Source organism: Oncorhynchus mykiss, chromosome 10 (genome assembly GCF_057628025.1).
Source record: "Oncorhynchus mykiss isolate SJ-2025 chromosome 10, ASM5762802v1, whole genome shotgun sequence".
Lineage (NCBI taxonomy): Eukaryota > Metazoa > Chordata > Actinopteri > Salmoniformes > Salmonidae > Oncorhynchus > Oncorhynchus mykiss.
Genome location: NC_143031.1, coordinates 60,604,670 through 60,632,295, shown reverse-complemented (window position 1 = coordinate 60,632,295; position 27,626 = coordinate 60,604,670). Strand labels below are relative to the sequence as shown.

Sequence of the window (27,626 nt, the reverse complement as noted above, 5' to 3'; positions counted from 1 at the left end):
GAGTCGTATCAAATACAATCCATGTGTTTGATGCCATTCCATTCCATTATTATGAGCTGTCCTCCCCTCAGCAGCCTCCACTGAAACGCAACATGCAAAGTGTTGGTCCCATGTTTCATGAGCTGACATAAATGATCCCAGAAATGTTCCATAATGTTCCATAAAAAGCTAATTTCTCTCAAATGTTGTGCACAAATTTGCTTACATCCCTGTTTGTGAGCATTTATTATTTGCCAAGATAATCCATCCACCTGACAGGTGTGGCATATCAAGAAGCTGATTAAACAGCATGATCGTTACACAGGTGCATGCACCTTTGCACCTTGTGCTGGGGACACTAAAATGTGCAGTTTTGTCACACAACACAATGCCACAGATGTCTAAAATTTTGAGGGAGCATACAATTGGCATGCTGACTGCCGGAATGTCCACCAAAGCTGTTGCCAGATAATTGAATGTTCATATTTCTACCATAAGCCTCGTCCAACATCGTTTTAGAGAATTTGACAGTATGTCCAACCTGCCTCACAACTGCAGATCACATGTATGGTGTCATGTGGGCGAGCGGTTTGCTGATGTCAAAGTTGTGAACAGAGTGCCCCATGAGGCAAATGGTGGTCACACCCAGTCATCTGAAATACATAGATTAGGGCCTAATGAAAAATCGTAGAAATTGTCGCATGTTGCATTTATAGTTTTGGTCAGTATAACTGACCTGTGACTTCTGTGTGATGACAAGACTGGTGTGTTAGCCCTCCGAGCTAAAGCCGAGGCATTTGCCTTAGACACACCTCTTCAGATCTCAGACAAGGTTACTCATCACATAAGCACTGTTTACTGAACCACGTTAGTTTCATATACCCTAGTGCAGCATATTTGTTCATGGTCCCTGACACTTCTGAATCCTGAACACGTACGTTATTTCTAGCCTTTTTGTGAATGATTTTCCTTTGTTTTGTTTTAATCACTAGGGCCAGGTGTGGATCAACGGTTTCAACCTGGGCCGCTACTGGCCTGCTCAATGGCCCACAGTTCACCTTGTACGTGTCCGCTAGCATCCTGAGCACGGCCGCACCCAACAATGTGACCACTGGAGCTGGAGGGGGACCCATGCTCCCCCGGGCCCTGTATCGTGGAGTTCACCAACAACTTGTTCCTGAACGCCACGGTTAAGTCTGATCACAAACACCAGAGGGCGCTGTTACATAAAGATCTCATGATGATCGCTGATCAAAAATATACTTACTGTATTTATCTGGAACACAGATCGGTGGCACCTTAATTGGGGAGGATGGGCTTGTGGTAATTGGTGGAGCGGAATCAGTGGAATGGTATGAAATACATCAAACACTCCGTTCCACCCATTATTATGAGCCGTCCTCCCCTCAGCAGCCTCCACTGATCTGGAAGTGATCTATTTTTCACTAATCTTTTAAAAATCAAAGAGTAATGTTTGTAAATTAATCACTGTACCTTTAACACGACCTCTATAGAGTGTCTTACAACCCGATACGACTTTGTTCACATAAGTATCTCTATTCAAAGGGAATTAAGTATTCGTCATTTGAACAGTATGTATGTCTTTTTGGAAATGGAATCATGTTCACAAAGGAAAATGACTAATTTAGAAGTGCTATGAACTTGAGTAGTACTCTAAATATAAGTTGCGGTCAGTGGTGCTCAAATCATGAGCCTGGAGGTTTTGGTAATGTCAGGGCACGATGCAACCCAAAATACACCTTTTAAAGGCCTTGTCCCCGATGTTCACTGAGATCACATTCATGGTAAACACTGGCATGTCTGCTCAAGTGTAAATTACCTTTAAAAGTATCTTATAGTGCGCTGCGCTATAGAGCGTCTTGAGTTCAATGCTGCCCTATATTGTGAATTGGGGGAACATGGTTGAGAAGGATGTGTCAAATGATCTGTACCTTATTGTGTGCCACCTTACTGCAGGGATATTATGCTCTCATTGATTTCTGTAATGAACCATTTGGTGGGTCTTGTAAATGAATAGTTCTTGTGTTCAACTCAAAACCGGATATGCTTCCTTTTAACATTTAGATTATTTCAAATACTTTGGGATTTCTTTGTATCTTGGTTGTTATCATTTTTGTTAATGTGTTGTTTAATGTGCAGGCACAAACCATCGTGTACTTTTTGATTTATAAATGTTTTAATAAAATTTGGTGAATGCAATATGATAATGTCATAGTACTGTACAGATCTCAAGCTAGGATTTGAAATACAACCCTACATTAAAACAATCCAAATCTTAAACCCAACTATGGAACAATGAAAAGATGAACACAGGAGAGGAGTGTGTAAATAGCAGCAACACTATACACCCATTATTCATTCTTGAAGCCTCTGTTGTGGCCAACAGCTTCTATAAGCCTGCTCTGTAGTGTCTCTTTGGAGGGGTAGATGGGCAGCTGCAACAGAGAGTGACAGGTCAGCGCCTCTGGGAAATGCTGTTGGGAGGAGTTGAGAAGGGTTTGGACCCTCATCCTGATCTGGTTCATACCCAGGATGGGCACACGATCACAGCCAGTCAGGAACACTGAAGGGGCAAAGGTGTTAAAAGGGAGAGGGCAGTGAATGACAGAATATAACTTTATTCTCAGTAGCCTACGTTATTGGTTCATCTGTTAGAATGAAAACGTTCCATACTTACACAGGAACGCTTTCTTTTGATCCTCTGTCAGTTCCTCAAACACCTCCCAGAATGTGACGATGTTGGGATGCCCAGCATGGTACTCTCCTTCATACACAGTGTTCTAGGGGGGAAATGCCCTCAATTAATATGGTGAAGAAAACCATTTGTCAAATCAATGCATCAAAACATTTTAGCCAGGTTGCAGAACATGTTCACCATAAATCCCAAATCAACCCCAGGACACTTGTTTTTTAAGGCTCCATCTTGCCCTCTGATAGGCTAGGTGACATTTCTGCCATATATTATATGTTTTTACTTGTTTAATGCTCTCAGATGTAGACAATTGACTCAGAGTAGATTTGGGATTGAGCTTCAGTCATGTAGTAACAAAACATGGTTCTGACCTGTTTCAGCGTTTCCCAGTCGAAATTCTCCTTCCCCACCATCACTCCCCTCAGTTCCTCTGGCTGGAAGAACTCCACCACATTCTTGTCACACACCTTGAAGAAGCCTTTCCTGAACTCTTCAAACACCACCTCTACTGACTGGTTGAAGATGTAGTTCACATAGGTGTCAACAAACTCCTTCCTGTCAAAAGAATGACAGACTGTCACGCCCTGACCATAGTATTCTTTGTTTTCTTTATTATTTTGGTTAGGTCAGGGTGTGACATGGGTGATATGTGTGTTTTGTCTTATTCTAGGGTGTTTGTACTGTCTAGGGTTTTTTGTAGATTTATGGGGTTGTTTTCATCTAGGTGTTTATGTTGGTCTATGGTTGCCTAGATTGGTTCTCAATTAGAGGCAGGTGTTTATCGTTGTCTCTGATTGGGAACCCTATTTAGGCAGCCATCTTCTTTGGGTATTTCGTGGGTTATTGTCTATGTGTAGTTGCCTGTGTCAGCACTCGTTATCATAGAGTCACTTTGTTTAAGTGTTCTTTGTGTTTTTCATCATTCAATAAAATCATGGATTCACACCACGCTGCGCTTTGGTCCACTTCTTACGACAATCGTGACAGAGTCAGATATCCATTGAGTTGTAGCTAGTATAGGTTGCTGTTAATTCCAGATGATGTCAATTCAAGGAATGAGAAGCGTCATTTACTTTCCATTATGATTTCTCCATTCATACAAATATATTTCAATGTGTGATGACATTGCCGAAATGGAATTGACCCCAATCCTGGTAGCTGTAGCAATGGAGTGTCATACTGTAAACCTTGTATTTTGTCAGTTGTAAATATTGCTATAATCTTACTTGTTGGCACTTGTGACGAGTTTTCCAGTTTCTTTGGGATCAAGTTCCACCGCTACATCACCCCACATCACCTATAAAAGTGAGTAATGAAAAAAGTGAGGTAAATGAACAATGATAACACTGAGGGTATGGACAAATAGATGGGAGTGATATGCGAGAGACATACACACTGAAATAATATATATCTTATGTTCAGTAATTCATACCACTTCACTACAATTAACTACAGATGTAGGAACTTAATTTGAGCCAATTTGATACAGCAGGAAAAAAATCCTGCAGCAACAGAAAATGTGAATTATTTAGTGAATTATAATTTTTTATTTAACTAAGTCAGTTAAGAACAAATTCTTATTTATCCTGCCGATCCTTGACTTCGGCGATGTCATTTACAAAATAGCCTCCAACACTCACCTCAGCCAATTGGATGCAGTCTATCACAGTGCCATCCGTTTTGTCACCAAAGCCCCATCTACTACCCACCATTGTGACCTGTATGCTCTCGTTGGCTGGTTCTCGGTACATAATCGTCACCAAACCCACTGGCCCACCCAGGTCATCTATAAGTCTTTGCAAGGTAAAGCTCCGCCTTATCTCAGCTTACTGGTCACCATAAAAACACCCACCCGTAGCACGTTCTACAGCAGGTATATTTCACTGGTCATCCCCAAAGCCAAAACCTCCTTTGGATGCCTTTCCTTCCAGTTCTCTGCTGCCAATGACTGGTACGAAATGCAAAAATCACTGGAAGTTGATCTCCCTCACTAACTTCAAGCATCGGCTGTCAGAGAAGTTTACGATCGCTTCAGCTGTACACAGCCCATCTGTAAATAGCCCATCCAACCAACTACCTACCTCATCCCCATATATGTTTTTTGAATTTTTCTGCTCTTTTGCACACCAGTATTTAAAAATTGCACATCCTCATCTGCACATCTATCACTCCAGTGTTAATTTCTAAATTGTAATTACTTTGCCAATATGGCCCATTTATTGCCTTAGCTCCTTACTTCATTTGCACACAGTGTATAAAGATTTTCTATTGTGTTATTGACTGTACGTTTGTTTATCCCATGTGTAACTCTGTTGTTATTTTTTGACGCGGCCAGATGTGATACAGCCCATAATTATATTTAATGGACATTATTTTGTAGGGGTCATTTTAAAGTGTAAATGACTAACTTAAGAAGTCTTTACAATACACTACAAGTTAGTATTTCTTGCAGTGTGGGAAAATTGTCAGCAACAAAAGGGTGATCAAATTAAAATCCTACATCTGTATTATGTTACGTTTTACTTGGTCATCAATCAAACTGTTTGAAATCAATACATACTGAGAAAGTCATGTCCATGTTTTCAACATCATCATCAGGGTAATCCAAGATGTACTGCAAACTCCTTCAAAAGCATTGAAAATAATATGTGACAATAAATGTGACAATTATAAATCGGAAATCAATAAATCATGATGCTTTCATAAATGAAAAACTATTTATCCAAATAATGAATAATTGCTTATCCTCACAGAGCAAGTGCCCTGCCCCTAAGATGCAATAAAATGCCTTGAGATGCAATTTCTTAATCTGTCCTTGGTGTCCTTATAACAAATACAACTGCCTGTACTGTAATACATTACTGACTAAGGGATAACAATATATTATGGTTTGAACTTACCCTGCTTCAATGGGGCTAAACTCTCTCAGGTCCTCTAAAGAGGGATTGATGTTCACCAGCTTCTTGAAGAAGGCCATGGGGAAGGGGAGGTGGACCATGTTGTTGTTGTACAGCGCCATCCCACACAGAACCCCAAACAGGAAATAACGCTTCTCCTCCACTCTAGGCTGTTAGTGAGGATGTGTTGGACAAGAGACAATAAATAAGCCATGAGTGAAAGTATAGGACATGCTGTTGTTAACCTGTGGAAAATTATAGCTTAATATACAGTAAAGGGAAGGTAGTGTGGTTTCTAGATTACAGTAGTAGGCTAGTAATACAGTAGTAATACTATAGTAGTTCTTCTCTAGAAACATATCATTACAGTGTTTCACTACCAGCACATTTGAAGCTTTTTGAAATTACAATGATTATAGATAGAAATAAAATCATGTTTTGAGGAGCAGAAAACTTCATAATCCATGTGTGATTTCCCTCACCTTTGCAGGGAACCAGGCCAGCGTCTTAGTGTCGTTGTACATGAACATCCCAGACTCGGGTACCAACAGCTTATCAAACAAATGGAGGAAGAAGTCCCTTTTGTAGACATCTGTCAGCTTCGCATCCTCGTCGAAATACACCTGAGAGATGTAAGCAGTACATTTTGGAATAGCCCTTCCCTCTTCCAAACATTATCTCATCATTCCTAAATGTTAAAATATGGACTTACCACAAAAAATCATCATTCCTAAATGTTAAAATATGGACTTACCACAAGGAACCTCTTGAAGGTACTGGGACATGCTACACTCAGTTGATGGAAAGTGTCTTCGATGAGTGAAGCTCTATTCAGCCTCAGCTCAAAGAACAGAGAAGGATTCTGCAATGCATACAGTACAACACTAATTCTTCAGTTAGTGCTTATCTAGTATACAAGACAGGTATTAATATCAACCAGTTTCTCCCATCAAAAAGGTTAAGAAATATGTCTGGTTTCTTCAATAGTGATGGTCAACACTCCAGAGCTACTTGGAATGCAGGCTTTTGCTCCAGCCCTGTTCTAACACACCTGATTCAGCTAATCAAGGTCATGGAGAGCAGCTGATTAGTAGAACCAGGTGTGTTAGAGCAGGGCAAGAGCAAAAGCCTGCATACAGTCAGTTGGTCTCTAGTAGGGGGTTAGCCACCTTGATTTATAGTATCTGCTGTATCTTATAATACTATATATTGAGAAGCAAGATTCATTACCTTTGTGAGTGCAGCGTTGATGTTAAAAACATTTATCTTGCTCTGCAGATTCATCAAGAATGGGTAACGACAAAAGATGGCAGGTGTCTGATCCACATCCTGAAAGTGATGTAAAAGAAAACATACAAGGCATCTCAAAAGTCTAAAGTAGCTCCCTCTCCATCTTATTTCATTCGTCTGCACTGATAAAACAAAAAAATTAAAGAGGCAGATAGATTCTCTCGTAGGAAACCACCATTGTCTGTTTTTCCAGATCATTGTAGATGAAGCAGAGGAAGCTTCTATTGAGATGCAGCCTTTGACACTAAATCTTAACAAAACAACAAACAAACACCTCAAGACTGAGACTAGATAACTTTACTTTTCTTACCTGCTTTGACCATGAACGCCAAAGCTTCACATCTTCCTCTAGAAACTTGGGATCGAACTCAATATACTCCAAACAAAAATAACTGTCGGGAACAGTCTGGGTCCCACAAGCCTTTTGGTTTGCCTTTTAAATAATATACAAAAGTCAAGAAGCTTTAATATGACAAGCAAATACTTTATAAATAAATTAAGTGTGTTAGCAAAATATAATTGTGTATCAGCAAAATGTTATTTCATCAACTCTCAGTTACGGTTTCATTGATTTGTGCAATAAAGTAAATACATAGGCTCCATTAAAATGACTCTGGAACCATGTTGGGACCGGATGTTGTCTGTTCAAAATGGTTAACAACTTTATCAAATTAATTGTAAGAGCAGAGATGCATGGACACTGACTCTGTGGAGATGGTCGAGGACCTGGAACAGGTGTTTGAGGCCAGGGGTGCGGATTTGGGTAGTTGTCAGAATCACCGATAGGGCCTTCTTCCACATCCTAATGTGCTTGGTCGTGACAGAGAGCTTCTGTGAGGACCACCAGTCAACTACAGGACATGATAACGAAGAGATTAATTATGCAATTTCTTCTCAAAACATTCCCTGAGGGCATAGAATTAGTCCATCAGGGTGTGCACGTGTGTTTTAGCTCAGCACAAACAAACCTATTTCAAATCATCAAGAACTTTGTGATTTACCCAGATCCAGATTTGTTTGCACTTTAGCCAACTCCTCTGACTATCAATGCCATGCTATGTCAACATATTTGGCACGGCAACGAATGACCAAGGTAAAGAGTTTCTTTAAATGGTGAAAGCATAAACAGATCTGCGACAAGGTTATTGTTGATTAGTTGAATTTGGGGTGACACACTTAACATTTTTAAATGGACAGCAACATTACCGAGGACCTGCAGCTTGTCGGGGTGCAGTCTGAGGATAGCAGCAGCAACGGCTTCGGTGAGATCTGTCCTTCTGTGCTGTTTGTGAAGGACCCTCAGGAGCTCAGGGAGAACCAGGTAGACCCTCAAGCTCTCCATTCCAATGGGCTCCTCATACAGGGAGGGAAGTAGTGTGTGCTGGACAACAGCTTCAACCTAGTGCAATGAAAGAGGGGTGTGAATCGTCCCTTGTTCAAGATACATGTCAGAATAGGATCGATTACATATCAATTTATAAATATATTCACAAAATACCTCAGTCAAAACTTTGCCCTTTTTCGCCAGCTTCCGGAATGCACCTTGGACGAGTGAATAATCCAGGCCAGACTGTTTTGGTGAGGTTTGGTAATGTTTGTCACAACTAATAAAAGCAAGAAATAATTGTCAATACTTTTGCCATATTTAAATCAGTATTCTTTGATAATGTAATATTTCAAACATAAGACAATCATGTATTTGAACCAATATTAAATACTGTTACCTTTTATCAAGAAAGCTCCCATTTAAACACGATGCAGAAGAAAACATTTTTGTGATTTCCCTGCAAATACAAGTTTGAGTAATCTTTCAGTTCAGTATGTGACTGTACATAAACAAAATAAGGAAATAACAACAACGCTAAATTATAGCAACTTATATCATACTTACTTCTGTCCTTTTTTCCAAGACTTTGAATCACATTCCGAGATCCATTTGTCAATGATTTCTTCATCTATAGCTTGTTGTGTCACTTTGCCCACACTTGACCTGAGATTGTTAGGCCTTTCTTCAGACTCCTGGGAAGATGACAATGTGATGCAACGTATCACAGAAATGTTAAATACAAAGGACAAACTATGTCCTGTTTTGCTAACTCATTGTTTCAAACCAAATTGTGTCCATACCTGACCAAGAGTGCACAATGCAAAGGAATGGTTTCCTCCAGCAAAAATGTGTTCAATTTTCTGGTCATCAATCTGGTCTGAAATGTTGACAAAACACTGTTATTTCATGTTCTACCTCATGTTATTTTAGTTGAGTATTGAAATAAGCATTTTGTTGAGTTTACTTTTATTCAAGTTTGATCTGTTCTGAAAATGTGTGTACTCTGGCTAATGTTATACCATAAATGAATGTTTTACCTGGCAGTTGTACTGGAAGGGGCACAGACTGATCAATCTTTACTCCATTTCCCAGCTGCCCTTGCTCTCCACGCCCAAATGAGTAGATCTTATTGGAAGGCCCCACAAATGCTAATGTGTGGTGTCTAATGTGGCAAACAGACAGAGAAAACATTTCTCAAATCAACAATGAATTCTAAAAAGGTCTTATGCTAAAATGAAAATAACCAAAACAGTCCTACACAAGATTTTGTCAATTCCAGATCATGTCTAATAAGTGTAACCTACCTTCCACAGGCTATCTGGGTCACCTTTAATCCACAAAGTTGCCCCACCACTCGAGGTCGTAGTTCATCTCGGAGAGAGTTGTGTCCAAGCTGTCCATAGCAGCCTGAGCCAAATGTGAACACCACACCTCCCTAGAACAAAATCAACCCAGACAGTTATCATACAGTGTTTTCCTCTACGTTAATGAGGATGTTTCAATGCAAATTTCCAGGGAACTAAAAACTAAAACATTTCAATTGTTTTGTTTATTTTTTATTTCAACATTATTTAACTAGTCAAGTCAGTTAAGAATAAATTCTTGCTGACAATGACGCCCTACCAAAAGGCCTCCTGCGGGGACGGGGTCTGGGATTAAAAATATAAATGAATTAAATAAAAATATAGGACAAAACACATCACGACAAGAGAGACAACACAACACTACATAAAGAGAGACCTAAGACAACAACATAGCATGGCAGCAACACAGCACGGTAGCAACACAACAACAGCATGGTAGCAGCACAACATGGTAGCAGCACAAAAAATGGCACAAACATTATTGGACACTGACAACATCACCAAGGGCAAGAAGGTAGAGACAACAATACATCATGCAACGCAGCCACAACTGTCAGCAAGAGTGTCCATGATTGAGTCTTTGAATGAAGAGATAAAACTGTCCAGTTTGAGTGTTTGTTGCAGCTCCTTCCAGTCGCTGGCTGCAGCGAACATTGAGACACCAATATAAATAAATACACATAAAATGTAGACATATTGTACGGTCTAAACAACATTTAGTTCAAATGATAGGGAAAAGTGTAATTATGTCAGAGAGATATACAACCTTTGTCAGAACGGCAGTATGTTCTCCTCCACATGAAATCAAAACAGTCTTCTTCAGATTCAGGCAATCAACAGGAGCTGGAGCACATCTGTCTACAGAAAATTGGGTTCAATTTATTGTTATTATTATATATAATTTTTATAATTATTTATTTACAACACATAACCCTCAAACACACAACACATTGTGCTCTCTCATCCTGGTTAAAATTGTTTTTAGACAGATAAAGGCAAATTTCTGTACTTTTCTTAATTTTTTAAAACATATTTTCAACCACCAAAAAATGTGGTTGATAATAGATAAATCAGGGGTCTCCAGCTGCAGCCTGAGAGAACTACTGAGTGGGAGGACTTTTGTTTAAACCCAACACTAACACACCTGTTTCAAATAATGTACTGTTCATGGTCTTCGGTCTGGACCTTGATTATTTAAATATATTTAACAAGAGTCAACACATATGCTATTGTGTAATGTATACTGTACTTGTTGTGTCCCCTAGTCCCAGTTGCCCGGCGGTGTTCTTGCCCCAGCCGAACACAGCTCCAGAAAGGGACAGAGCGAAGCTGTGTTCTCCCCCTGCAGTGATCTGAACCAGGGGGATCCCTGATAGAGACTTCAGGGGCTTGGGGGACATGTCGCTGGGCTCGCCCCACCCCAAACCCAGCTGACCGCTGGTGTTCTGACCCCATGTGAAAACCTGACCATCTGAACAGAAATCAGAAGTAAGCAATCATACAATGAGAACATTGTACACAATTACAGTTTTGAAAGGTTAGACTGTTTTGGTTAAGTTGCATTGTGAAACAGCGATTAGAGGTGTGTTAATGGTCATTTACCCTGAGTTAGTAAAATTGAATGCTGGTCTCCACATGCAACCTGAGTTACCTGTCGGTTACATAGGTTAACCAATGGGCTGGGGGGAAAAGAAGAAAGATGACTAAAATTAGCTTGCCCATTTGAATTAAATGACAAATTGTTTTTATACTTTAACTATTTGAATGGGGGGGGTGACAATTCCTTAGGGTAAACTACATATAATGTATCATTATGGAATGGAACCCACCTGAGAATATTGGCTTTGTCCAAGCAGAGAACCCGACCCTCTTCAGACAGTAAAACAGCATGAGAATCTCCACAACTCAGAGCCCGAATCGTCTCCTTACATTTCACAGTCTCTAAAGTACATAAAACATATGATTGGGCAACTCAAGAAAATATATTATAAAAATATATTGTTAAGGAGATTAGACCTACTCAGTTTCCCTGTGAATCTTCTCCCATCTTGGTCCTCTTGAATCCGTGCGACAGACACTAGTCTCCCATTATTTCTGATTAACGCGACCACACTGTTACCTGCGGACAGAGCCTGAATTTTAGATTTAAGGTGTATCAAATTAATATCCGCTTTGGACGTATCTAAACCATTCGGCTTCACTAAACCAAAGCCATTACGACAATCCTCTCCCCATGAAATCATTGTTGTGTATTATTCTTAAACTAGTCCATACAGATTCTTGAAGGAGAGGCACCTGCCGATGTTTCCGACTCAATGATGGGTTTATATGACCGCAACCAACCATATGACATACAGAAAGACTCATCATCAACAAAACAGGAAACGAAAATGAATCTTAAATGAAACTGTATTTATAGAGGGCATAAAAGAAAACACGCCTACAAACAAATATAAATGCAGTTTCGAATAGTTACTTATGACGCAATGCCGAAAACGAAAGTGAACGTCTATTGACAATAGCAGCCCAGTTATCTTGGAAATAGCCTACAATAAACTGACGCATTTGACACACACGATAATGCTTGAAACAATTACCACTCAGTCGATACCTCCCTAGATGCATTTCAGTGGAACTGGCTGAAACGTCCACTTTATGCTGTGTCATGCATGACTGCTAAATGCTGAACTGAAAATGGTTTCGGAGTTTGAAAAGACCCATCCCTCAGAGACGTCCCTGATATTTGCCCTGTTTTTTTTCAGATGTTAAAGTAATTACCAAACTTCATTTTTAAGCTCACGTTTATCATAATTATTTCAAAAAATAACTGTCAGCAGTATTTTGTGGAGGGTGCACACTGACTTGACCAGGCAAAGAGTAAAGAAAATACTAAAATTGCTTTAATTATTGGGTTATGATACTATACACCCGTGTGGCAGTTGTACTAAACTCATACGGCATAAAAGTTCTAAAATAATCAATGTCCTTTATTAATTAAGATGACAATTGAACAGGTAAATGGGTACATAATAACCTATGCAGAAAGTAGGGATGGGAGTTTGAAATAATTTTACTATTCGAATAGTAACAATCATTTTTGTCTGATATCCGGATATTTGAAATACATGTGGTTTTTAAAAATCTACGTTTTTAACCTGAACACAGCTATGCGAGGGAGAAGATGGTACTTTATTGTTGCAGCAGCGGAAGAACATGAAAGAGAGATGGGAGCGAGCAGACGGAGAGAGAGAGACACCAAGGCAACCCCGCTACAGCCAACACTATCTAGCTAACTTGCAGCAGCGACGATGTTATTTATTATCATCCCATATAACAGTGTCTATATTGACTGGAGTAGCCTATTTGATTCGATGACACTTCCTGTAGCTACTCACCCCGACGCTAGGCATCGCCTTTTCATGGAATCCAATGGGCTGCTATCGGATTGCCTAGCCTAGCATGCTGACTAAAAATGAACATTCATTAACAATTGGAAGTATTTCAATCTTCTCGATTTGTCAGTTGGGATAATTAGGAGTACACGGCTGTATTCCATTCCTGGATTGAGGTACATTTTCCGAGCCATATCTCTCGCCGGCTCCGCGCAGTCTTGATCGTGGCATTGCAGCATTCCCGACTAGAGAGAGAACGTAATGAAGAGTTTGAGTTGATTTATTCTTGCTCACAGATGAAACTGAAAAAAATATGAATTTACATTAGTAATCATTGCAAAACACTAATTTCCAATACATAACACATAATACGTGACATACATAGAATATTGGACAATTTAAGACATTACAGGACATTTTTCATTATAGAAATTTAAATATGAAAATGTGATTTAAAAATATATACAATTTTTGGGAGAACCTTTTATGAGCTAGCGTTATTGTACAGTCTGATAGCAGTGGGTAGAGTGGCGTTTCGCAGGCGGTTCATACGGGCAGGTATACAGGACAGTTGATGGCTGTTTCTCAGGAGCATGGTGGTGCAGTTACCTCTTTTTGGAGGGAGAATATCATTCAGTGGATGGTCAAGAGTGTGCATGTCCTTCACCAGATGCACTGCAGCCTGCTCTGCAGTGAGGGGAGCTGTGGTTGGACTGCTCCAACAATGGAGATGATCCTCAAGGCCCTCCTCTGCAACTTGTCTAGTTGGGCCTGCTGCTTTTTACTGCATCCAACTAACAGCACTCCACCATATTCCAGACAAGGTCTGACCAGTATAGTATAGACTGTGACCAGATCTTCAGTGGGTAGGCCATTTCTGGCAAGACCATTAAAAAAGTGCAGGCATTTGAGGCCTTCCTCACTGACTGCTCCACATGTGTGTCACCACTGAGGTTAGAGTCTTTTCCTGTCAAAATGTAATTGAATACTTTTGGGTGTCAGGGATGAAAAACCAATGAAAACCAATATACTTGGTTATTGTTACCACTGTTTTTTCCTGTCCTTCTAGGATTAATGTTGCGGGTTGTGGATGGTCTCTAGAAATTACATATCTGAATTTCCATAGACTTTTTCCCATTCAGGAGCATGTTGTTGGATGTGTCCTACTCTTCCAGCTGCTTTGCCTCCAAGCCCATGGAAATGACCTCTTTGATGCTGGTTAATAGTATGGCTCGGGACAGCCCTACATCATCCAGTGTCCAGTGTCAATGAAGACAACTTTTCGGGTGGACATGTGAATGAGAAACAGATATGGTGCAACAACTCCCCCTTGTGGCACACCAAAGGTGACCTCTGACCAAGGGCTAAAAGTGCCATTTGCCATCACCCTCTGCTTTCTTCCTGTGGTGTAGCTGTGGAGCCAGGCTAGTAAAGTTGGACATAGTTCAATGTCAGACAGATGTTGCATGAGCTTTGTGTGATCTACTCAATCAAAGGCTTTGGACATATCAGCAAGTAGCTATCAGCCAGGAGTGTGTGGCTTTAACAAGGGTGGTAGTAGTGCTGGACTTTGGTAGGTAGGCATACTGATTTGTGCACTCAGATAAAACTGTTGGCATTAGGTATTTTTTATGAAGCTCTCCTGGATTTTTCCAAGGAATGACGCCCATTCGGATTGTGGCTAGGATACAATACCTTCAGAAAGTATTCATACCTCTTGACTTGTTCCACATTTTGTTGTTTTACATCCTGAATTCAAAATGTATTACATTTTTGTTTTCTCTCACCCATCTACACACAATACCCCATAATGACAAAGTGAAAACATGTTTTTAGAATTTTATTGCACATTTATTGAAATTGAAAATACAGATATGTTTCATTTACATAAGAATTCACACCCCTGAGTCAATACTTTGTAGAATCATCTTTGGCAGCGATTACAGCTGTGAGTCTTTCTGGGTAAGTCTAAGAGCTTTCCACACCTTTATTGTGCAACATTTGTCCATTATTCTTTTCAAAATTCTTCAAGCTCTGTCAAATTGGTTGTTGATCATTGCTAGACAACCATTTTAAGGTCTTGCCATAGATTTTCAAGTAGATTTAAGTCAAAACTGTAACTTGGCCACTCAGGAAAATTCACTGTCTTCTTGGTACGCAACTCAAGTGTAGATTTGGCCTTGTGTTTTAGCTTATTGTCCTGCTGAAAGGTGAATTCATCTCCCAGTGTCTGGTGGAAAGCAGACTGAACCAGGTTTTCCTCTAGGATTTTGCCCTTGCTTAGCTCCATTCCGTTTCTTTTTTATCCTGAAAAGCTCCCTTAATGATTACAAGCATACCCATAACATTAAAATATGGAGAGTGGTACTTAGTAATGTGTTGTATTGGATGTTCCCAAAACATAACACTTTGTGTTCAGGACAAAAATGTAATTGCTTTGCCACCTTTTTTGCAGTATAACTTTAGTGCTTTGTTGAAAACAGGATCCAAGTTTTGGAAGATGTTTTATTCGGTACCGGCTTCTTTCTTTTCACTGTCATTTAGGTTCGTATTGTGGAGTAACTACAATGTTGTTGATCCATCCTCAGTTTCCTCCTATCACATCCATTAAACTATATAACTGTTTTAAGGTCAACATTGGCCTCATGCTGAAATCCCTGAGTGGTTTCCTTCCTTCTACGGCAACTGAGTTAGGAAGGACGCCTGTACCTTTGTAGTGACTGGTTGTATGGATACACCATCCAACTGTAATCAATAACTTCACAATGCTCAAACCGATATTCATTGTCTGCTTCTTTTTTTTTTTTTTTTTTACCTATCTACCAATAGATCCCCTTCTTTGCAAGACATTGGAAAACCTCCGTGGTCTTTGTCAGAGATGCAAACTAGTCACCTTTCGGCGAAATTCGCCGTTTTTAAACCAAAATAGGTGACATACGTGATTCGTGTAGATCTGATGAGAACGGTTTGGGGGTGGGTTTGACGAAGGCTCAGCCAATCGTTACGTAAACAGCAGAATGCTGCGCAGCACATTCCTGAAGAAAGAGGAGACAACCAACTTACTAGTTACAGCATCAGCGCGCCTCTGGAAAGTCAGCTTGTCAGTCACAGCAGCGCGTCCCCTGAACGATAACGAAGAGGTGACTTTAGGTGAAAAGCCTGACCACGGAGACCGGGGTGAGAAGGTGACGAAGCGTACTTCATGAGCTGTAACCGAAAAACTACTGGCTTTTGGAAAGTTTGAGGTGAGGGAGAAAGTGTGGTGAACAAGTATTAGCACTGTTTTAAGTATCTTGCTAGCTGGACCCGTTAGCTAGCCAGAGAAATGTTGGGCAACATTAGCCAACTTATCTGATAAATAATTGAGTTTATGGTGTGAAAATTAGCTTGCTAATAAAGTGAGACAGCTAACATCAGATGAGCTAACATTAGTAACCTAACCAATTCGCTATAGTATTAACTGGTATACGACTCCTTGCCGTTATGCCAAAAATGTCCCCTGCCAGAATTCTCCCCACTCTTCTAATTTCCTTAATGTTGTGGCTAGAGTCTAATACTTTCTCTGGCACACATCAGAGTCAAATACTTTCAATAGAACAAACTTCACGTCAGGATAGGCAACCGAAATGAATAATTAATGAATGTGTGTTACATTAAACATAGAGGTACGGGCGACATGGGCAGACACCCAGGGCGACATCAAGGGGGCGCCCCCGAGTTCGGTTGCTGAAGGGCGGGTTCTCCCAGGGTGCCAAACAAGCCAGAACCGCCACATACACTTGAAACAAATTGTCAAACCGAAAACTGGCACAAAGATCAGTGAAATGTGGAAAAGTCAACCATTCTGAAGGCATCTGTAATTGAGGCCACATGCTGAGCTTTCTCCCAAAACCAATTCAGATAAAACAACAGCCTACTCATTGTAGCCTAATCCTTCTTATTTCGTTAACTTTTATTTTCGTATTTTTTTCCAACTTGCATTGCGTCAGTGAACTCCCACTCCACTTCCTTGACATTGAGCCTCTTTGCCACTTTGAATGGCCAACATAAAAAAAAGCTACACACCTGAAGGCTTCTGGTTGGCTACTGGTCTTTTTATTTGGCGCACGTGCACTTCATAGAAACTACATTAAATAATGTAACTTTTATTAAATTAATAATTTGAAATGTCATGTCATATCCGGGTATGCGACAATGTCACATGGGGGGGGGGTCCAACTTGCATTACATTAGTGGGGGGGGGGGGGACCAAGTTTGTGAAACCCAGGAGTATAAAAGGGCCACGATCAATATGCAAATGTAAACATTGCAGACAGAAATGCCATAGCATCACAGGAAGCTGCTGAGGGGAGGACGGCTCATAATAATGGCTGGAATGCAGTGAATGGAATGGTATCAAACGCATTAAAACCATGTATTTGATGTGTTCGATAGCATTCCATTAATTCCGTTCCAGCCATTACTATGAGCCTGTCCGACTGTCATAGATAGAGATGCCTCGATTCATGATTCAGTCGAACAACTCAGTCGATTCTATTTAATTTCCATCTACTCTACTAAAAAACAAAACTGATTAGTAAAATGTGTATTGCATATTGTAGCCCTATGCAGTGTCATTGTTTCACAATGCTTATCTGTCCAACTTCCAGACTCTGACTCTGTATGTTTGTTAATTACATTTAGATCACCATACGACTCTGAAGCTATGTGTCCAAATCATATCTTCATTGTATTATTTTGATTGTCTCATGTTATGTTTGTTAGGTTTCAGGGCCTTTTATAACAGTGAATTGTAGACCTATAGTTTGAGTCATTAATAGTTAACTTACTCAATTAAAACAGCTGTAGGCTACTTACACTTGAGTCTAGGAACATACCACACTGAAAATATCTATGTAGTAGTTGCGTCAACTTTCAGAATAATACCTGTGAGAAGGGGCAGTAGTTGTCATGCACTGTCATGTTGTCTTGTCTCTGTCCTTTCCCTTCACCCTGTCTCCCTCTGCTGGTCGTGTTAGGTTACCTTTTCTCCCCCGCTTTCCCCCAGCTGTCCCTTGTCTCCTCTAACTACCCATTCACCCCGTTCCCCACCTGTTCCCTTTTTCCCTCTGATTAGGTCCCTATATCTCTCTCTGTTTCTGCTCCTGTCCTTGTCGGATTCTTGTTTGTTTGTGTCATTCATGCCTGAACCAGACTGCCGTCATGTTTGCTGTAACCTTGTCCTGTCCTGTCGGAATCTGCCGGTCCATCTGAGCCTACCTATGTTTGGTAATTAAAGAAGCTCTGTTTAAGTTGATTCGCTTTTGGGTCCTCATTCACTCACCATAACAGAAGAATCCGACCAAGAATGGACCCAGCGACTTCGGATCCTCTCCACTCAGCCGTCGGGATCCAGGGAGCGATGCTAGGCAGACACGAGCAGGAAGTGTCTGCTGCTCGACATGCCGTTGAGACCCTGGCCACCCAAGTCTCCAACCTCACAGAACAGGTTCACCATCTCTGCCTCGATCCACCGGCCACTTCCAGGGCTTTCGAATCTCCGGAGCCCAGAATCAATAACCCGCCGTGTTACTCTGGGGAGCCCACTGAATGCCGCTCGTTCCTCACCCAGTGTGATATTGTGTTTTCTCTCCAGCCCAACACTTACTCCAGGAGCACTGCTCGTGTCGCCTACGTCATATCTCTCCTTATTGGACGGGCTCGTGAGTGGGGCACGGCAATCTGGGAGGCAAGGGCTGAGGGTACTAACCAGTATCAAGACTTTAAGGAGGAGATGATACGGGTTTTTGATCGATCTGTTTTTGGGGAGGAGGCTTCCAGGGCCCTGTCTTCCCTATGTCAAGGCAATCGATCCATAACAGACTACTCTATTGAGTTTCGCACTCTTGCTGTCTCCAGTGGCTGGAACGAGCCGGCCTTGCTCACTCGTCTTCTGGAGGGTTTCCGCGCAGAGGTAAAGGATGAGATTCTCTCCCGGGAGGTTCCTTCCAGCGTGGATTCCTTGATTGAACTCGCTATTCGCATTGAGCGACGGGTTGATCTTCGTCACCGAGCTCGTGGAAAGGAGCTCGCGCTCTCCGTCGCCTCCCTCTCCGCATCACTACCATCTTCCTCTGCCGGCTCGGGTGCTGAGCCCATGCAGCTGGGAGGTATCCGCATCTCGACTAAGGAGAGGGAACGGAGAATCACCAACCGCCTCTGTCTCTATTGCGGTTCCGCTGGTCATTTTGTCACTTCATGTCCAGTAAAAGGCCAGAGCTCGTCAGTAAGCGGAGGGCTACTGGTGAGCGCTACTACTCCTGTCTCTCCTTCAAGATCCTGCACTACCTTGTCGGTCCATCTACGCTGGACCGGTTCGTCAGCTTCCTGCAGTGCCTTAATAGACTCTGGGGCGGAGGGCTGTTTTATGGACGAGACCTGGGCTCGGGAACATGACATTCCTCTCAGACAGTTAAAGGAGCCCACGGCCTTGTTCGCCCTGGATGGTAGTCCTCTCCCCAGGATTCAGCGTGAGACGCTACCTTTAACCCTCACTGTTTCTGGTAATCATAGTGAAACCATTTCTTTTTTAATTTTTCGTTCACCTTTTACACCTGTTGTTTTGGGCCATCCCTGGCTAGTTTGTCATAATCCTTCCATTAATTGGTCTAGTAATTCTATCCTCTCCTGGAACGTCTCTTGTCATGTGAAATGTTTAATGTCTGCTATCCCTCCTGTTTCCTCTGTCTCTTCTTCACAGGAGGAGCCTGGTGATTTGACAGGGGTGCCGGAGGAATATCACGATCTGCGCACGGTGTTCAGTCGGTCCAGGGCCACCTCTCTTCCTCCACACCGGTCGTATGATTGTAGTATTGATCTCCTTCCGGGAACCACCCCCCCCCGGGGTAGACTATACTCTCTGTCGGCTCCCGAACGTAAGGCTCTCGAAGATTATTTGTCTGTAGCTCTTGACGCCGGTACCATAGTCCCCTCCTCCTCTCCCGCCGGAGCGGGGTTTTTTTTTTTGTCAAGAAGAAGGACGGGTCTCTGCGCCCCTGCATAGATTATCGAGGGCTGAATGACATAACAGTGAAGAATCGTTATCCGCTTCCTCTTATGTCTTCAGCCTTCGAGATCCTGCAGGGAGCCAGGTTTTTCACTAAGTTGGACCTTCGTAACGCTTACCATCTCGTGCGCATCAGGGAGGGGGACGAGTGGAAGACGGCGTTTAACACTCCGTTAGGGCACTTTGAATACCGGGTTCTTCCTTTCGGCCTCGCTAACGCTCCAGCTGTCTTTCAGGCATTAGTCAATGATGTCCTGAGAGACATGCTGAACATCTTTGTTTTCGTTTACCTTGACGATATCCTGATTTTTTTCACCGTCACTCCAGATTCATGTTCAGCACGTTCGACGTGTCCTCCAGCGCCTTTTAGAGAATTGTCTTTTTGTGAAGGCTGAGAAGTGCACTTTTCATGCCTCCTCCGTCACATTTCTCGGTTCTGTTATTTCCGCTGAAGGCATTAAGATGGATCCCGCTAAGGTCCAAGCTGTCATTGATTGGCCCGTCCCTAAGTCACGCGTCGAGCTGCAGCGCTTTCTCGGCTTCGCGAACTTCTATCGTCGTTTCATCCGTAATTTCGGTCAGGTGGCAGCTCCTCTCACAGCCCTTACTTCTGTCAAGACGTGCTTTAAGTGGTCCGTTTCCGCCCAGGGAGCTTTTGATCTCCTCAAGAATCGTTTTACATCCGCTCCTATCCTTGTTACACCTGACGTCTCTAGACAGTTCGTTGTCGAGGTTGACGCGTCAGAGGTGGGAGTGGGAGCCATCCTTTCTCAGCGCTCCCTCTCTGACGACAAGGTCCACCCATGCGCGTATTTTTCTCATCGCCTGTCGCCGTCGGAACGTAACTATGATGTGGGTAACCGCGAACTGCTCGCCATCCGGTTAGCCCTAGGCGAATGGCGACAGTGGTTGGAGGGGGCGACCGTTCCTTTTGTCGTTTGGACTGACCATAGGAACCTTGAGTACATCCGTTCTGCCAAACGACTTAATGCGCGTCAGGCGCGTTGGGCGCTGTTTTTCGCTCGTTTCGAGTTCGTGATTTCTTATCGTCCGGGCTCTAAGAACACCAAGCCTGATGCTTTGTCTCGTCTCTTCAGTTCCTCAGTAGCCTCCACTGACCCCGAGGGGATTCTCCCTGAGGGGCGTGTTGTCGGGTTGACTGTCTGGGGAATTGAGAGGCAGGTAAAGCAAGCACTCACTCAAACTCCGTCGCCGCGCGCTTGTCCTAGGAACCTTCTTTTCGTTCCCGTTCCTACTCGTCTGGCCGTTCTTCAGTGGGCTCACTCTGCCAAGTTAGCCGGCCACCCTGGCGTTCGGGGTACGCTTGCTTCCATTCGCCAGCGTTTCTGGTGGCCCACCCGGGAGCATGACACGCGTCGTTTCGTGGCTGCTTGTTCGGTCTGCGCGCAGACTAAGTCCGGTAACTCTCCTCCTGCCGGCCGTCTCAGGCCGCTTCCTATTCCCTCTCGACCGTGGTCTCACATCGCCTTAGATTTTGTCACCGGACTGCCTTCGTCAGCGGGGAAGACTGTTATTCTTACGGTTGTCGATAGGTTCTCTAAGGCGGCTCATTTCATTCCCCTTGCTAAGCTTCCTTCTGCTAAAGAGACGGCACAAATCATCATCGAGAATGTTTTCAGAATTCATGGCCTTCCGTCAGACGTCGTTTCGGACAGAGGTCCGCAATTCACGTCTCAATTTTGGAGGGAGTTTTGCCGTTTGATTGGGGCTTCCGTCAGTCTCTCTTCCGGCTTTCACCCCCAGTCTAACGGTCAAGCAGAACGGGCCAATCAGACTATTGGTCGCATCTTACGCAGTCTTTCTTTTCGCAACCCTGCGTCTTGGTCAGAACAGCTCCCCTGGGCAGAATACGCCCACAACTCGCTTCCTTCGTCCGCGACCGGGCTATCTCCTTTTCAGAGTAGCCTCGGGTACCAGCCTCCGTTGTTCTCATCTCAGTTCGCCGAGTCCAGCGTCCCCTCCGCTCAGGCTTTTGTCCAACGTTGCGAGCGCACCTGGAAGAGGGTCAGGTCTGCACTTTGCCGTTATAGGGCGCAGACTGTGAGAGCTGCTAATAAGCGTAGAACGAAGAGCCCTAGATATTGTCGCGGTCAGAGAGTTTGGCTCTCCACTCAGAACCTTCCCCTTAAGACGGCTTCTCGCAAGTTGACCCCGCGGTTCATTGGTCCATTCCGTATCTCTCAGGTCATTAATCCTGTCGCAGTGCGACTTCTTCTTCCGCGATATCTTCGTCGCGTCCACCCGGTCTTCCATGTCTCCTGTGTTAAGCCCGTTCTTCGCGCCCCCGCTCGTCTCCCCCCCCCCCCCCCCCCCATCCTTGTCGAGGGCGCACCTATCTACAGGGTCCGTAAAATCTTGGACATGCGTCCTCGGGGCCGTGGTCATCAGTACCTAGTTGACTGGGAGGGGTACGGTCCTGAGGAGAGGAGTTGGGTTCCCTCTCGGGACGTGCTGGACCGTGCGCTGATTGATGATTTCCTCCGTTGCCGCCAGGTTTCCTCCTCGAGTGCGCCAGGAGGCGCTCGGTGAGTGGGGGGGTACTGTCATGCACTGTCATGTTGTCTTGTCTCTGTCCTTTCCCTTCACCCTGTCTCCCTCTGCTGGTCGTGTTAGGTTACCTTTTCTCCCCCGCTTTCCCCCAGCTGTCCCTTGTCTCCTCTAACTACCCATTCACCCCGTTCCCCACCTGTTCCCTTTTTCCCTCTGATTAGGTCCCTATATCTCTCTCTGTTTCTGCTCCTGTCCTTGTCGGATTCTTGTTTGTTTGTGTCATTCATGCCTGAACCAGACTGCCGTCATGTTTGCTGTAACCTTGTCCTGTCCTGTCGGAATCTGCCGGTCCATCTGAGCCTACCTATGTTTGGTAATTAAAGAAGCTCTGTTTAAGTTGATTCGCTTTTGGGTCCTCATTCACTCACCATAACAGTAGTTGTGTAGTTAAACATTGCCTGGACATTTTGTGATGAAAGACCCCTAAATGTTGTAAAACATACAGTAAAATTGTGTCTGTGTAAGTTTAAGATTCTTGTTTGCTATTTATAACCTCACAATGTAATTTATTCTCAATTGCATTTTGTTTCTCATCTCTGATCTGTCCCATCTCCTCTCAATCCCTCATTTATTGGTCACCAGAACACACAAGGCAGCCATTTCTGGGAAAATGCAGGGCCAGAGAGAGAAGACATTCATATTGATCCTCGTTGCTGCGCTCTCTCACAGGGTAAGAGTTTTGACCAAACACATTTTTTGGGGGTCATAAGATTGAAATGATTGAACCCAGATGTGGAAAAAGTATCCAATTGTCAAACTTGAGTAAAAGTATAGATACCCTACCGTTCAAAAGTTTGGGGTCACTTAGAAAAGTCCTTGTTTTCCATGAAAACATGCATGAAGTTAGTTGCAAAATGAATAGGAACTATTGTCAAGTTGTTGACAAGGTTATAAATAATGATTTGTAATTGAAATAATGATTGTGTCCTTCAAACTTTGCTTTCGTCAAAGAATCCTCCATTTGCAGCAATTCTTTATTTGTTTCTGGCCATTTTGAGCCTGTAATCGAACCACAAATGCGGATGCTCCAGATTCTCAACTAGTCTTATGATGGCCAGTTTTATTGCTTCTTTAATCAACATACACCAGTTTTCAGCTGTGCTAACAGAATTGCAAAAGGCTTTTCTAATGATCAATTAGCCTTTTTGTCACGTTCTGACCTTAGTTCCTTTGTTATGTCTTTGTTTTAGTTTGGTCAGGGCGTGAGTTGGGGTGGGTTGTCTATGTTCTTTTTTATATGTTGTGTTTTTGTGTTTGGCCTGGTATGGTTCTCAATCAGAGGCAGGTGTCGTTCGTTGTCTCTGATTGAGAATCATACTTAGGTAGCCTTTTCCCACCTGTGTTTCGTGGGTAATTGTTTTCTGTTTTGTGTCTGCACCAGACAGAAGTGGTTCGGTTTCAGTTCGTTCTCTTTGTTGTTTTATTATTTAGTGTTCTGAGTTATAATAAATATCATGAACACTTACCACGCTGCGCATTGGTCCTCCGATCCTTCCTACTACTCCTCTTCGTCAGAAGACGAATTCCCTTACACTTTTAAAATGATAAACTTGGATTAGCTAACACAACGTGCCATTGGAACACAAGAGTGATGGTTGCTGATAACGGGCCTCTGTACCCTATGTAGATATTCCATAACAAATCAGCCGTTTCCAGCTACAATAGTCATTTACAACATTAACAATGTCTACACTGTATTTCTGATGAATTTTGTTATTTTAATGGACAAAAAAATGGCTTTTCTTTCAAAAACAAGGACATTTCTAAGTGACTCCAAACTTTTGAGCAGTAGTGTACCTTAATAGAAAGTGAAAGTCACCCAGTAAAATACTACTTGAGGAAAAAAGTATTTAGTTTTAAATATACTTAGGTATCAAAAGTAAATGTAATTGCTAAAATATTCTTAAGTATCAACAGTAAACGTATAAATAATAAATACCTTTATATTAAGCAAAACAGAGAGTACCATTTTCTTGTTTTTAAAATGTATGTATAGCCAAGGGCACACTCCAACACTCAGACATTATTTGCAAAAGATGCATTTGTGTTTAGTGAGTCCGCCTGACCATAGGCAGTAGGGATGACCACTAGTTCTCTTGATAAGTGCGTGAATTTCACAGTCCTGCTAAGCATTCAAAATTTACTTTTGGTTGTCAGGGACAATGTATGCAGTAAAAGGTACAATATTTTCTATAGGAATGTAGTGAAGTAAAAGTAAAAGTTGTCAAAAATGTAAATAGTAAAGTAAAGTACAGATACCCTAAAAAATGACTTAAGAAGTACTTTAAAGTATTTTTACTTAAGTACTTTACACCACTGATTGAACCAGCCATACTGTAAGGACAGACTTCTGGGCCCGTTTCCCAGATCCAGAGTGAGCCTATTCCTGGATTCTCCATTGAGCATGATTTTTAGTCAAGAACTAGGCTCACTCTGGGTCTGGGAAACTGGCCTTGATGTACTTCATTTGAAAAATGCTTGAATTTGAACTTGTATTGTCATAACATGTTAAGTGCTATACATTGTTACGCTGTGATACTACCTGTACTAAAAAGGTAACAATTCTCTTTTCTATTACAGGTGACTCAGGCAAAGGTAATGGACATGGTTCCTAATGCCGTGGATGACCAGTACACTCACTGTCGGGAGCAGATGTTGAAGAAGGTTGTGGAAGGGGGTCTGCTGGAAGAAGAACTGAAAGGCAGTTTAGAGTATAGGGATGTCTGGGGGGCAAAGCAGTGTACAAAGTTAATCCCGGGAGGCGTCAAGCAACACACGGATGCATTGGTGGCTTATGGACATGGGGGAAATGAGTTCAGAAATATGTTCAACCAAGCAGTGGAGACTCAGGGTGGGAATGTCACTGTCTATAACGGCAACTTCCAGTTCAAATCCCTCCACTTCCTTCTAATGGATGCCATGAGGCTTTTGAAGACTGAGAACTGCCAAACTGTGTTTCGTGGCTCAAGCAAAGAGTATGAGGCACAAGTAGGGTCAGAAGTGCGATTTGGGAGGTTTACCACAACCAAGGCCAAGCGTTCCGATGCGGAGGAATCTGCTTCAGACAATGGGATCCTTTTCAACATTATTTCCTGCACTGTAGTCAACATTGATGAGTACACTTGCTTCTCAGACAGCATTGATCAGCTGATATCCCCAGCAGAGGTGTTTAGGGTGGCTGAGGTAAAGAATGTAAGAAATAAAGATCACGAGTACAGAGAGATCGTTTTGACAAGTTCAAGAACTCACAGCATTGACAGCATCCGCGACTGTTACCTCTTCCCCAGGTGAGGCCAGGTTATGTAAGCGAAAAGACATGACAACATTGGACTACCAAACAGGTGTAGATGACACAAGAGTTGAGTGTTTTTAAAATGTCTACCTTATTCTTTGGAGAATGAAAGTCTGTCTTTGTCTCACCAGATCTCCTACAAGTACGAGTCCTCCATCAATCACCCCCAAAGGCTCCTCTACTCAATGGCTTGGCAGTAGCCTGTCTGTTCTTGTGGTTGTATCTCTCTCTATCTCCCTGATCACCAGGACTGATGATCTCTGATAAACTAAAGTGTTGAGTGCTAATAGATGCGGTAAAGAAGTCAATGGAACGCAGACCGTGGGGGATAGAAGGACGCACATTCAACAAATCTGATTTAACAAAATAGATATTTGTCAAATTGTAATTTTTGATGTATTGTAACATGCCCATAATGTGCTCACTAAAGTTTGATTTGGATATATGTCTGTTTTCACGGCATAACATTTAGAAGTAGTCCCTTTTCAGGTTTAGTAGAAGTGACTGCTAAAGGCTAACTCCCATTTGTATTGACTGGTAGCATAGCTAGTATAGAGAAGTCGATGGTGGTAGTCGTTTTTTTAACTGTAATACAGTTTCTTGGTGATGATGACAACATGTATTCGGGTTGACATCCATACCAGCATTATTCTCCGATTTTTACCTCAACATGGTGTGAAAAACACATAAACAATAGCCTAAATGTAGGCTAATTTTGCTGGTGGCCATTGAGATTCTGGATCTTTCCCCCCACAGCATCTTTCCCCCATGCGATGCGTTTCCATGGCATTTCCATTGTTTTGGTTGAGATCCAATGACCTCTTCACTGCTTCTATTGAAAATGACACACACACACACACACACACACACACAATTGCATGTATGTAGTATCAGTGCACACAGATATTCATCAAATGTGACAAAGCGCCAACCTTTCAAACCCCTCTTAGCATAATGATATTCTCTTGAAAAATGTATTTCTTTGCATTTTATTGTTTTTGTAATAAAAATATATATATATATATCATGGTACGTTTTAAACAATATGCGTAACACATTTAGCAAATATTTTGGTATCACAACAATTGACTGTGGGTGGGTCCAGTTTTCATAGATGTAATTTAATTTTCCTCTTGTTTTGTTATCGAATAAAGAAACAAGTTGAGCAGTTTTGAGTGTTGGATAGGACACCTTTGGCATTGAGATGGGGTGGGAAGGAGTGATTTATTAATTAAATGTTTAGATAATTAAAAGTAGTAAGCTTTTCCAGCTGGAAATGACTTTACATACATTGGGGTGATAAGCATGTGCATTGAATTAATGATGTAAGGCTCATAACCTGACAGTCCAGACAAACAGTATGTATGACCTCGTAATATTTAGGTTGTGTAATATTTGTGAGGGGAAATGACTGTCATACCTATGAGGGATGTGGACAGAGTGCTCTTTCTCTAAGCTCAAGCCATGCTCAAAATCACAGTAGCACTAGCCTTTAGGTCTTATAGTTACAAAGTTTTCGCACTGACTCATTCACAGCTGGAGCCACACATGTTTTGGCTAATATTTCATCCTTATCCTGGAACCTGCATGTTGTGCAGGCTTTTGTTCCAGCCCAGTACCAGCTCACTGGATACAACTAATCAACCGACCATAAAGCCCTTGATGTCAGGGGTGTGTACGGGAGGCGAAGTCATCTGTGATGTTTTTCTCCACAGGGGCACAGATACTTTCTTCAGAAATACGCCACTGTCCATTC

The 27,626-nt window shown here is 42.4% G+C and overlaps 2 protein-coding genes across 4 annotated transcripts; one reads left to right on the top strand and one right to left on the bottom strand.

Annotated features, from left to right (window-relative positions):
• Positions 1-2,157: 2,157 nt before the first annotated feature.
• On the bottom strand, positions 2,158-13,209 carry LOC149980119 (putative E3 ubiquitin-protein ligase HERC3). 3 transcript variants are annotated; one of them, XM_090187257.1, is made up of 24 exons: positions 12,966-13,209; positions 11,591-11,689; positions 11,400-11,511; positions 11,173-11,249; positions 10,820-11,041; positions 10,337-10,428; positions 9,511-9,641; positions 9,244-9,368; positions 9,007-9,083; positions 8,771-8,898; positions 8,604-8,663; positions 8,378-8,483; positions 8,086-8,278; positions 7,585-7,730; positions 7,190-7,312; positions 6,820-6,918; positions 6,344-6,451; positions 6,072-6,212; positions 5,593-5,759; positions 5,253-5,316; positions 3,919-3,989; positions 3,064-3,247; positions 2,678-2,780; positions 2,158-2,563 (listed from the first exon to the last, which is right to left on the bottom strand). In XM_090187257.1, the coding sequence occupies exons 5-24, from the start codon at positions 10,968-10,970 to the stop codon at positions 2,352-2,354; spliced, it is 2,481 nt and encodes an 826-aa protein (XP_090043383.1). In that variant the 5' UTR covers positions 10,971-11,041; positions 11,173-11,249; positions 11,400-11,511; positions 11,591-11,689; positions 12,966-13,209; the 3' UTR covers positions 2,158-2,351. The 3 variants fall into 3 exon arrangements, with proteins under 3 accessions (XP_090043383.1, XP_090043381.1, XP_090043380.1); XM_090187255.1 differs by lacking the exon at positions 12,966-13,209 and adding an exon at positions 12,168-12,320; XM_090187254.1 differs by lacking the exon at positions 12,966-13,209 and having other exon boundaries at positions 11,591-12,156.
• On the top strand, positions 13,177-26,827 carry LOC149980118 (T-cell ecto-ADP-ribosyltransferase 2-like). The gene is made up of 4 exons (XM_090187305.1): positions 13,177-16,207; positions 23,161-23,248; positions 25,159-25,865; positions 26,002-26,827. The coding sequence occupies exons 2-4, from the start codon at positions 23,189-23,191 to the stop codon at positions 26,132-26,134; spliced, it is 900 nt and encodes a 299-aa protein (XP_090043431.1). The 5' UTR covers positions 13,177-16,207; positions 23,161-23,188; the 3' UTR covers positions 26,135-26,827.
• Positions 26,828-27,626: the final 799 nt, after the last annotated feature.

Coding starts and splice junctions, on each gene's coding strand:
- LOC149980118 (XM_090187305.1), top strand. CDS start 23,189: ATGCAGGGCCAGAGAGAGAAGACATTCATATTGATCCTCGTTGCTGCG. Junction 23,249..25,158: donor TTGCTGCGCTCTCTCACAGG/GTAAGAGTTTTG, acceptor TTTCTATTACAG/GTGACTCAGGCAAAGGTAAT. Junction 25,866..26,001: donor GACTGTTACCTCTTCCCCAG/GTGAGGCCAGGT, acceptor TTGTCTCACCAG/ATCTCCTACAAGTACGAGTC.
- LOC149980119 (XM_090187254.1), bottom strand. CDS start 11,813: ATGATTTCATGGGGAGAGGATTGTCGTAATGGCTTTGGTTTAGTGAAG. Junction 8,279..8,377: donor AGGGCAAAGTTTTGACTGAG/GTATTTTGTGAA, acceptor TCATTGCACTAG/GTTGAAGCTGTTGTCCAGCA. Junction 2,781..3,063: donor ACTGGGAAACGCTGAAACAG/GTCAGAACCATG, acceptor TTTCCCCCCTAG/AACACTGTGTATGAAGGAGA.